Consider the following 12,456-nt stretch of genomic DNA (forward strand, 5'->3'; position numbering starts at 1 on the left):
GATGTTCACACTCGCGTGATGCCTTTTGAAAACCTTAGGCCGGTGACACACTGGCATATTGCACCTGTCAAACATAGTCTATTTTGCCGTCAATACTGTTGACGGTGTCCTTTATCAGTAGGCTTTATATTTATGTTCAACATGGAGTTTAGATAGTGTTGTCGTGAAGACAAGATCCTGGTCTGTCGGCGCCCTCCCTCTGTCACCTACAGTAGCAGCAGCGCGCCAGGCACTATTCTGGTGTGTAAAGATACAGAAAACGCGAAGCAGGTGTCACACAACTGACACGCAGCAGAAACGCCACACTCACGCCACGCAGCCAGTGTGTCACCGGCCTTAGAATCAGCTGCAGGGTGGGATTTGCGCTGAACGCGGAGACTTCCGCTACTTAAAATGTTCGTTTAGAAACACGAAAATGTGCCTATGTTCCGCAAAACAAAATATTGCATTCGGTCATTCGGTACACACGTGCACCGTACCGAAAGCCCTGTACCGAAACGGTCCGGTACGAATACACGTACCGTTACACCCTTAATATATATATATATATATATATATATATATATATATATATATATATATATATGCGCATAAAAACACACACACTACCATTCAAAAGTTCCTTTAGAAGTCTCTTAAAGTGATAGTTCACCCAAAAATCTAAATTATGTCATTAATAACTTACCCTCATGTTGTTCCAAACCAGTGAGTCCTCCGTTTATCTTCGGAACACATTTTAAGATATTTTAGATTTAGTCCGAGAGCTCTAAGTCCCTCCATTGAAGCTGTGTGAACGGTATACTGTCCATGTCCAGAATGGTAAGAAAAACATTATCAAAGTAGTCCATGTGACATCAGAGGGTCAGTTAGAATTTTTTGAAGCAACGAAAATACATTTTGGTCCAAAAATAGCAAAAACAACGACTTTATTCATCAGTCTTCTCTTCCGTGTCTGTTGGGAGAGAGTTCAAAACAAAGCAGTTTGTCATATCTGGTTCGCGAACGAATCATTCGATGTAACCGGATCTTTTTGAACCAGTTCACCAAATCGAACTGAATCGTTTTAAATGGTTTGCGTCTCCAATACGTATCAATCCACAAATGACTTAAGCTGTTAACTTTTTTAATGTGGCTGACACTCCCTCTGAGTTCAAACGAACCAATATCCCAGAGTAATTCATTTACTCAAACAGTACACTGACTGAACTGCTGTGAAGAGAGAACTGAAGATGAACACCGAGCCGAGCCAGATAAAGAACAACAGACTGACTCGTTCTCGAGTCAAGAACCGTTTCTGTTAGATGCGTCCGATTCGAGAACCGAGGAGCTGATGATACTGCGCATGTGTGATTCAGCGAATCTTGTGTGTGATTCAGCGATTTGAACTCTCTCACAACAGACACGGAAGAGAAGACAATGCTGAATAAAGTCATAGTTTTTGTTATTTTTGGACCAAAATGTATTTTCAATGCTTCAAAAAATTCTAACTGACCCTCTGATGTCACATGGACTACTTTGATGATGTTTTTCTTACCTTTCTGGACATGGACAGTAGACCGTACACACAGTTTCAATGGAGGAACTGAGAGCTCTCGGACTAAATCTAAAATATCTTAAACTGCGTACCGATAAATGGAGGTCTCACGGGTTTGGAATGACATGAGGGTTATTAATGACATAATTTAGATTTTTGGGTTACCTTCGATACTGAATACTTCTCAGCAATGTGGTGGCACCGTCACTGTTTTTTTTTAAAACACAGTCCCTTTGAGGCCCTGGTGATGGTGCCATGGAGGGCAGCTCCATCAGCTGGCACAATAGATTATAAATATACCACACACACACAAACACAGAGCTGGTTCAGGTCGATTGGATTTGACTTGACCTATCATATGACTGGAGTGGATCTGAGATTCTGAGCTTGTTTGGCTTCATCTCGTGGGGCTTTGGAAATCTCTTTGGCTTTCTGTAGTGTCTTTAGATCTGTGCAACACTTTCATAGTATTACATGCTTTTTTCAACAGTTTTTCATGCTTTGTTTGAGGGTACTTGCAGTTGTCTTCAGGCTAGGATTTATTGGATTGATTCTGCTGCTATTCTCTTATTGTCCATTACGGGCTCTCTGTTACTAATTATATTCCTTCTGTTCCAAGATCTGTGTAAGAGCCCATATTAAAGCTGTTTCCACATCCATGACTTTAAACCACAACTTCACTTTTTGACCAAAATTCAGATATTAACCCTTCTAAATAGAATAGCAATTTTTAGCTTAGAATTAGCACCCAAAATACTAATTCTAATGTATATCCTTGCAAATTGGTCCAGCTAAAATTGCATACATGCTCTTGCCCATTGGAAGAGTAATTTCAACTTTTTCAGGTAAGGTATATACATAAATATAGAAATTAACTGCACACATGACAGCCTTTTTGCAATGACATTTTCCCAGTTGAAGCCATGGAAGTGGATGGGACTTTGATGTTGGGTTTTCCTGTGAATAACTCTAATAGTCATTTTGGACATCTTTAGACCAGTTTATTGCATTTTGTTATGGTGTACAGGGCTTTGCTTTCACCTTCCCTTTTTGTCCTCCTTTTATTTTTTCCTATTTCTGTTTAATAATTACCTGTCTTTCTGTATTTACAGGATGAAACCCAGTAGCCAATCAGCAGACCCCGAAAGTGGAGAAGGAGAATCAGAGATGGAACGAATTAAACAGGTCAGAATCAAAGTCAGTAAACGAATTGCTAACCCTACAGGTCAAAAGTACCAAAGTAGCAGTGCTTTGTGTGTGGATGTGTATATATAATATGATATATAATATGATCACCTGTGCTTCTGCTTCTCAATTATTTATTTAAGAGACATTAGAATTTTCTTTTTTCTTTTACATTTTTGTTTTTTGACAACCCTATAGATATTACCATGATTTTACTCAACGTGGAGGTATTGTCATGTGAACATGAATTGGTTTATAACTGTCCATCTGATTGTTTAGGAACTGCTTGAGGAGGTGAGAAAAGAGCTTCAGAAGGTTAAGAATGAAATCATTGGAGGTGAGAACATCATTTTCTCCCTGTATTTTCCTTCCTGTCCCTGCTGTTTCAAATGAAGATTAATTTCTGTATTAATGTATTCCTGTGTGTCCTTTCACAGCCTTTATTCAGGAGCTACAGAAACGAGGCTCTACATAGTCCCACATAAACTGATGAGAAGGGATCACTCAGTCCTGAGAACCCAGGGATACACACACATACACACACACACCCAGGGACTTAACCCTTAATCGTTATCATTCAACACAAGATGAGCTTTCTTGTACCTTTACCTGCCAATGTTTTCTTTCACATTTTGTTTCCTACTTAATGTTTTACATACCATACACATTGTCACGTTCATGCTTGATTCCTATAAAACACTGTGCAAAAATCCTCATCATAAACTCAAGACTTGCCTAAAATTATTGTATTCAGGGAATATAGCATATCAACCATCCCAGTGACTGTAATTGCCATATACAGACCCGCAGAGGTATGATGCAACAATGAGGCGAAAACAAGATGGATCTTAGAGAAAAAGACCTGCAGTCACACACATTATCTTCCACACACACATACACCTTTGATCGTCCAGATCATCAGGTCAGGTCCCACTCTTGCACTTTATGCTGGGAAATTTTCACATCAGACCTGGTTTAGGGAAGACAAAAGCATATTTTTCATTTGAATTTGAAGCTCAGAGCTGTGTGTTTCATGTGTGTGGATGCATGTGTTTATGGATGTATGACTGCACTTGCCTCTGTTTATCAGTGCCATCTTGTATGCGGTCACCTGATCTGGTGGTGTGAATAACTTCAGCCCTCATTCGAGATGTTTTTAAACTTTGTGTTGAGATATGAAATAATATGGCCATGATCATTTTTGTCTTTTGGCCATGCCAAACTGCCTTGGAAAATACATATACATATAAATATATATTTGTTTTGAGGGAAAAGATAAAAAAACTTGAGATAATGTTTCTATTTTAATTGAAATGATTGGTGAATGGGGATTTATTTTGATTTTGATGTTTTCTTTTCAGAGATTATTTTCAGTTTTCTGTTAATTTTTTTTTTTTTTATAGAATATAGGCTTTTTACACTGAAATATATAAAGAAAATTGCGTAGAGACACTGGATTAGATGCCTTTATAGTCAAATACAGCTGCTTCTTCTACTGCACTTGTGTCTGCCTCCTTTTTTTTTTTTTTTTTTTTTTTTTTTTTTTTTACAACCACATTTCACAAGAAAAAGCATATTTTTATGGCCTTGCCACAAACACATTTGGCTTATTCATTAGATTTTATTCTGTTGATTTAACTGTTAGTGGTTTATACAGGCACATGTATTGTCATCCACACATACTGGGCATAATAAAAACAGCCTTGTTATGAAATCCAGGAAACAATTTCTTTGACTTTATATATGTTTGTTTAGCTGTGGCTGAGAGAGCAACAGCAGAAGGATAATGAGCGATTGTTTCCTGTTATGAATGGACCCAAGCAAATGGTCAACAACTACTATCTCACTCTGCTTTTAGAAGCCAATCCTGATAAACACATTTGATTTCAGAGTAGAAGATTAGAATGACCTCAACAATAGACCAAACCGAGTGCAATAACACTACACAAATGTTACAATTCTTAAGATTTCAGTGTTTTTCAATATCCACTGGACGCCTCATATGAAAATAAACACGGTCATAAAAAAAAAAAATAATTAAGGAAATAATTTAGTACAAACAGTCCAGTTGTGATGAAATTGCTTTTTTGGACCAGTTCAATAAACAGGATGTAAATTTAATCTGGATTACCTAATCTGATTCCAAAAACAAAGTACTCATAATTAGAGAATATTATATTTTATAATGCTCATTATTAAATGATTTATTTTTATGGATTACATACATATCTTTCACACATGTCACACATATCATTCACTTACATTGGCAGTAAATCATTCAGAATTTATTGATTCTTCCTAATTATGTTTTCTGTGAAATTTTAAAATACATTTTTTAAACTTTTTTTTGAACTGTGGCAGAGATCCAGTAGAGGGAACTTATTCAGAAAACGTACATAATGTGTTACAATATTGAAATAGCAACCGACGAAACAATCCGGACATTTATGGTTTTATTATAAAAATCATAACCTCGCTATCACTGCATTGTTGACAAACAGCAACACAAAAGACGTCCCTTTTCAAATTTCGGACGTTGCCCGTGACGTCGCGCCGAGCTTGCGCTGAGGTCATTTCCTGTTTGTGCTCCCGTTGAGTCGCTAGACGGAGGCCTATCCGCGATACCATCGCCACCGTAATATCGTTCACAGACCGGCAGGACGGCCACGGCGAGGTTATTAACAGCATTAAATGCGTCGAATAAGTGTTGAGGGATGAGTTTGGGCGACCGGGTTCGAGTTTTGGGCCACTGAGGGGCTGTTTGTGAGGATATTCCGGCGGCTGGGTGTTGTTATTTTTGGGGCAGCTGAGTGGTCATTGGCAGAGCTCAAAACACAACAGCTCGCCAGAGGATTAAACACACATTTCACGTCTCTAAACACCCTTCATTTACTCCACTTACATGGGCTTTTGAAGATTTTTACGTTTCAAGTAACCAACACATCGCAGGAGAGTAAAAGTGGAGGTAAGGGACTAAAACGTGCATCGATGATTGATGGCTAGCGTGATGTTTAGCCTAGCACGAGTCTCTATATTTAAATTGCACTTAAATGTTCTGTTCTGTTGCGCTTTCGGATTCATTACCAGATAAATATGTTTATAAATATGTGTTTCTTAGATTTACCTTATAGAAAAATCCCATCTCCCGTCATGTTTGTCACTCGTTTTTTCTTTACAAATCTGTTTACTTAATAAAAGCACGCTTAAAGATGAATTTAAACCCATTTGGCGCTTCTGCTGATCTCTCCCGCGGCGTCTTTGCTTGCTGATCTATTGTAAGTGCATCATTGTGTCTTGACAGAGTTCTCAGTATGTTAAGTTAAGAAATAGTACAGCTATAGTACAGCTGGAAATTATCGATCAGGCCCTTTACGCGCTGTACAAATGCATGATGCATGTGGATCTATAGGGCGAACTCACTGTGCATGCTGTATGGTCGATCAAACTGGTGCCACTTTGTTTTCGGTTTTATTAATAGAGCGGTCATGCAGTTCCACGTGGAGTTCAGTTCTATTCTGTAGGCACGTTTAAAATATGGAAACTTTATTTAAGGTAAAAGTAGTCGGATGTTTGACAGTTATCAAATAAAGCATCAGTCGGGTTTGTGCATGTTTGTAAATGAGGCCTGAAGGTTATTGAGGTTGAGAGGGGTCAGATTCAGGACTTCTCAGTCTGGAATTATTCCACTCGGTACAGAAAGTGTGTAATCATTAGTTAGTTGAAATGGTCACCGGACGTTTGTCTTTCTATTGTGGACTTCAAAGTGCGTGTGTGTGTGAGAGAGAGTTGTTGTTGAAAAAGAGGAACAGGCAGACAGACCACTGACCGACTGATACACACGCACACTAGATGCACGAATATATGCCAGCGATAGAGTCGGTCAGTGTGTTTTTATGTGCCATGTGTTAAGCAGTTGTGTAATGGACTAGCAGGGGCATCACAACTTTTCAGGGATAATCCAGTGTTGTGCCCATGGTGATAGGACAACATGCCAGATCTGTGCCAGAGGCACTGCTATGCCAGGAAACTCCTCTGGAACAGCCTGATCGTATACTCACTACACCCCCCCCCCCCCCCACCATACAAACACACACACAGACAGACAGAAAACAGCTTTTTTGTGCTGTTTGATAAGGCAAGATTATCGATTATTATTGTATAGGTTAAGTGATTTAAACAAACACTTAATACTGAATGTGAAACCAAGAAATGCATTTTGCTGTTTGTACTTCATATTTGAAAGATACTACTTTGAATAGTGTTTCTGGTTAAGGAGAGGTGTTATTAATTAAGAGATCACTGATTGGGTCAAATCAAGGTACTAAAAAATTGGGAGTTTGAACTGGACTTTTTGGACTTTGGCCACTCTACAACAAACAAACAAAAATCTTAAAACATTTTCTTAAAATCTTAAAAGTATAAATATTCTATAACAAGCTAAAATTTGGTTCTCATATGAGAGTAACTATTATTATCTTTAATATTTTGCAGCTACTCAAGTGGATTTAACTAATATAACTATATAAATTTTTTGCACCAATATTAATATTATGACATACAATAAGCCAGTAATTATTTTGATGCTAAGGGCAAAAACAGATAAAAGGACAATATTTCAGTACTTCAACTCCTGTATGACTTTTTTTTTTGCGTAATACAAAGCATCAGCTGATGCGTGTAGAAACTACGCTCACATTTTCTTCAAGTGAATGAAAATGTCTGTCCCCTAGTTATCAAGCGTTGCAGCCAAAGCTCGTGCTTTCTAATGTCTCTTCTGAAAACAGCAGGTGTCTTGTCTTGTTCGCTGTACAAAGTGGCATGTTTACCTGTGGCTCAGACTGGCTTTAGTGCAGTCTAATTGGCATCTCCATGGTGATGATAGAATAGTGTTGTCGCATTTCCTGTCAGAAATGGTTTAAAAACACATTGTGGTAAATGAGGCTCATCCTTGTCCTGTGTTCATTAAGTGCATGTTATTCTCTTCACACGTATTGTGATAAAAAAAAACATAATTTGCATTATGTATATTATCAGAGTAAAAGACCTAAATAACTACAAAATAAAAGTGGTTATTTTTTACATCAATTAAACATGTTTGTAAATTCAAATTAAGTTCTGCGGGAACATAAAAAAAGAAAAAAAAATTGATGTTCCATTGATGTTCCTTTTTGTTACTGATGTTATTTAAATCAATTGAAGTAAATGGTTTTAGAAAAAATGCAGCACAGTATTAATTGTATTAAACGCATAATGAATGTAATTTTTTTATCATAAATTCTCATATTTTGAATCCATTATGGCTACAGTAATTTATTCATCAAAGAATGAGACCTCTTTAAAAGTCTGATAATGTATCTTTGGGTATCTGTCTTGTCTCTTTTTCTCAGGTAAGACGTGAGGTTAATATGTTTATCATTCACATAAGCCATTTTATAATAACAGGTGATCAATGGTCCACTCATATACCACACACGGGTTATGTTGTCTTGATGTCCAAGACAAAAAGAAATGAACACAGATTATATCCATCACCATCCACCAGTATGGAGACCCTGATCCTCCGTCAGCACTTTTATCCCACATGTAAAGAAACTTGTTTGTGAATAATGACTCAGCACTTTCGATTCATTCATGCAGTGTATAATAACAGTGAAATTTTCCACAGACTGTCTAGCACTTACCTCTTTGTCATGATCTGTTCATTCATTTCTTTCCTCCTGCACCCAGTTAGAGCTTGATATTGGATCGTGCATGGGAGTCTCTGTTTTATTCAGTAAGATGATAACAAGTGAAATTCAGCTGTCCCTCATCTGTTAAATGTAAAATTGAGGCTTGTCTGTTGCTGAGTGCTGAATGCTGCATTTGTCAAGTTTACATTACAAAAATTTCTAAACTGATGGCATTCCTGCAGTTTGGTCAGGTGACCATTTGTGGAAAATGTTCAGTTGTGTGCTGCAGTAATAATTAGGGATGCATCGATCTGATACTCAGGATCAGTATCGGCTTTGATACTGGCTTTTTCTGCGGATCGGGTATCAGTCAGACGAGACCAATCCTAATCCGATACTGTGCGTGTACTATTGTGTTATTGTTGAGCCCCCAGAAGGCACAGAAACATTATAAATCACCAAAACGTTTTCAAGAACATATTTCAAGTGTTCTGAAGCTGTTCCATAGTTCCACGTGAGGTACAGATTAGGGGTGTGCACGGATAGTCGAACATTCGAATATTCGTTCTGCTCTAATTATTCGATAAATAAAAATGATATTCGAATTTCGCAAAAAAAAAAAAAAAAAATTCTCAATTAAACCGAATTTGGTCACTTTCTGTGATTCTCCACGGCATATTTGAAGATGTATGCAAGCAAAAAATAATTAATTAATGAATAAGGGGCCGTTCACATATCGCGCCTAAAAACGCATGGAAAACGCTAGGCGCGCCGCTTTCTCCTTCTTTCCAAAGCGCTCGGGCAGAAGCGCTCCTGAGGCGTCTGTCATTGCTAAGCAACAATGACGCGCTCTCTCCATGAAGATGCAGAAATTTCACCGCGTCGCTTCCATTATGAGTGCGCATACCGCGCGCCTACATTGGAAATAACGAACTTGAGACGCGATATGTGAACGGCCCCTAAGAACTGCGGTCTTCCTACTTCAAATATGCCGTGGAGAATCACAGAAAGTGACCGAATTCAAGAACATTGTTGCAGCATCTCTCAAGCAACGAATAAACACCGCTAACTTGGAGAATGAAGTGAAAACTCTTCTTCTCGCGTCTGCCCTAGACCCTCGGCACAAACATCTCAGGTTTCTCAATGAAAACATGAGAGAAGTGAGTCCCGCCAACGTCTGTGCCGTCAGAGTGCTTTTTCTCCACGGCCGGCCTTATTGTTAACAGACTAAGGAGCCGACTTTCCTCCGATCATGTTTACATGCCTGTGTTTGTTAACAAGAACATGTAAAACAATAGAAAAAAAGCAAAAAAGATTTGCTTACAGTTTCAAAGTTAAGTGTAGGCTACGTTCTACAATGGCCTAATTGCTGCAGGCTGCTTTACGTTTTTTCTTTAAACGCACAGTATGGAATTTTTGGCCACCAGGGGTCAACAATCAAAATAATAACATAAGACGTACTTTGATGACGTCGGGAAAGAGCGTAGGCTCATGGGAGTTGTTGTTCATTGGAACACACGCTCTGTCGCTCCCCACATTCCTAACTCATTTTAACTGAGGCCGGTGACACACTGGATGCGTGGCGCAAGCGTCTCAGCTGCGTGGCGTGTCAGTTTTTAATTCGGCTCCCATGTTAATAGGTTAGAGCTTGCAGACTGCCTGCGTGAGACGCGTGTCTCAGGCGCGGCTCAAGGCGCGCGGAAAATGCGTGCTTGCTAGAAATAGAACCGACGCCTATTTTTCATGCGACACGCACGCGTGTTGGAAGCGTTTCCAGGCAAAATATAATAGGAAAATATGTTTATATGTCATTTTGTACACAAATACATATTAATTCATGAAATTTTGATGTTTGAAGTCTATAGGTTGACATAAATTCAGATATAAATGTAATTTAAAAAATAAATAAATAATTATCGATTTTCAAATATTGCACCTGTCAAACATCGTCTATTTTGCCGTCAATACTGTTGACGGTGTCCTTTATCAGTAGGCTTTATATTTATGTTCAACATAAAGTATAGATATTGTTGTCATGAAGACAAGAGCCTGGTCTGTCAGCGGTCTCCCTCTGTCACCTAAAGCAGCAGCAGCCGCCACGCTCCTGACACGCAGCAGAGACGCCACGCAGCCAGTGTGTCACCGGCCTTAGTATTTTGACAATCACGTCTTTTCGAACGGAGAGATATATGAATTATCAGACCCCTATCAAATCAATATTCCATCTAGCTAGTAGTAATATATGTTTAAAAAAACACGGTTGCCTTTCGTTAATAATTATAATTAGGCTACGTTTATACTATGATATCGAACAAGATAGTGAACTGAATTTAAAGCTACTTTATCCAGCTATATATAGAACACATGTAGATTTACATTATACTCTCCATGAGAGCTAGTCCGTCTGCGTTTTACACAAGACATCATCGTTTCACAAAATATACGGATAGATACAGTTAGCTGAATGGATGCATACCTGTTTATTAGAATGCAAGGATCTCTCTGTAGTTTCAGCTTGTCACGAAGCTCTCTCTATCTTGGAAATGCAACTCCAATATTTATCCGTGTCTTGTCTGTTCTCTTGTCCCAAAACCTTCTCAGGTCATTTATTTCACCCGTACGTTTGCGCTTCACAGAACGTGCAGGCAAAGCATAATCATGATCCATAACTAAGTTATCGATTGAAGTATAAATACGAATATAAACAATATAAATATAAAATATAATAGTCTCGATCAAGACTAGCTACTACTTTTTCTTCTTCGTCTCGTCTTTGCTTCTGTTCACCTTTGTATTTGGCGGTTCCGCAGGAAGTTAGATAAACTAGAGGGGTCAAAGTTTATATGACGCCATAGACGGGCGACAAAACGGAAATAAAGAAACGTGCCGTGTCTTCTAATTAAACTATAATTTTCTCCGGATTTTAAAGTTTGTGGAAACTGGCGGGATAATGTAAGTACACAACAAAAAAAAAAAATAACATAGATATAGTGATATCTGCTATTTTTAAAGCAGAAAAATTACATATTGTGCCTTTAACTTTTTCTTTGTTAACTTTTTTTTTTTTGCTTTTTAATCTGTACTTTTGTTTGTTTGCACGCATTGTTAAAGGTTTTCAGCTACAAAACACGATGTGTGATGCTAAAGCTTATTGTGTGTATGCTTATTCAAAATGACGGAAACAATAAATGTTGCTGAAAAATAACGTCTGTCTCATTAAACTTAATTTAAATAAACGAATATTCGAATATTCGTTTTTTGTGAGCTCAAATATTCGAATGTGATATTTGCGGAAAACGCCCATCCCTAGTACAGATTAATATTAATAGTCATTAAATTCGAGTTCACATAAACTCTTCTTTCCACTCTGTGGCTGTCTATCATCCTCAATTCAGCAATCAAACTGCTAGTTGCGTTCGCTTACTACAGTCAAAATAATGAAACTCTCTTCAAGAGCGCACAGTAACTGAGGTTTATAGCTGTTCAAAGAAAAGGCTCTAGAGCTGCAACTAACGATTAATTTTTCGATTAGTCGACCACTCTAACGATTATTTTTACAACTTCTAATATAATATCAACCTTTATTCATTTTCAACCTATGTGGTTGAAGTTTTTACAGTATACAAAAATAAAGAGGCAAAGGAATATGGTAAATATGAGTTTACGATAGCGCTTATAATTAAACCACAGTAGCCACAAATGTACAGTTGTCTGAGACGTAATGAAATGTTCTTTAGCATCACAAACTAGGGATGCACCGAATATTCGGCCACCGAAAATTTTCGGCCGAAAATGGCATTTTCGGTTTTCGGCCGATAGACTTTTATCACCGAAACAACACGGCCGAAATGTTGTGATGACGCAAACAGAAACAGCGACCTGCACGTGCATAGCGCAGACCACGAGCTCCCCGCGACATTCAATTCACACCTGTGAGAACACTCTCTCTCTCTTCTTATTCCTTTATTCGCAGCACTAAAGCGTCTCCTAACAAAGAGATTAAGACGGAACACGAAGTGAAAACAAAGAAAGGTAGAGTCTGTTAGCACACGTCTCACTGAGATCTTT

The 12,456-nt window shown here is 38.2% G+C and overlaps 2 protein-coding genes across 6 annotated transcripts in view; both read left to right on the forward strand.

Moving 5' to 3' along the window:
• Window positions 1-4,219, forward strand: part of LOC132155919 (vasodilator-stimulated phosphoprotein-like) — a 36,620-nt gene extending 32,401 nt beyond the window's left edge. For all 5 annotated transcript variants that reach the window (XM_059564691.1, XM_059564692.1, XM_059564690.1 and 2 more), the window contains 3 exons: window positions 2,647-2,719; window positions 2,999-3,056; window positions 3,157-4,219. In XM_059564691.1, coding sequence (XP_059420674.1) covers window positions 2,647-2,719; window positions 2,999-3,056; window positions 3,157-3,194 — 169 coding nt within the window. In that variant the 3' untranslated portion in view covers window positions 3,195-4,219. The remainder of the gene's footprint in view (window positions 1-2,646; window positions 2,720-2,998; window positions 3,057-3,156) is intronic.
• A 1,035-nt stretch (window positions 4,220-5,254) lies between these two features.
• LOC132155930 (RAC-beta serine/threonine-protein kinase) overlaps window positions 5,255-12,456 on the forward strand; it is a 28,996-nt gene continuing 21,794 nt past the window's right edge. The window contains exon 1 of the mRNA XM_059564714.1: window positions 5,255-5,684. The gene's annotated coding sequence lies outside the window, so the exon portion shown is untranslated. The remainder of the gene's footprint in view (window positions 5,685-12,456) is intronic.

This window comes from Carassius carassius, chromosome 13 (assembly GCF_963082965.1).
Source record: "Carassius carassius chromosome 13, fCarCar2.1, whole genome shotgun sequence".
Lineage (NCBI taxonomy): Eukaryota > Metazoa > Chordata > Actinopteri > Cypriniformes > Cyprinidae > Carassius > Carassius carassius.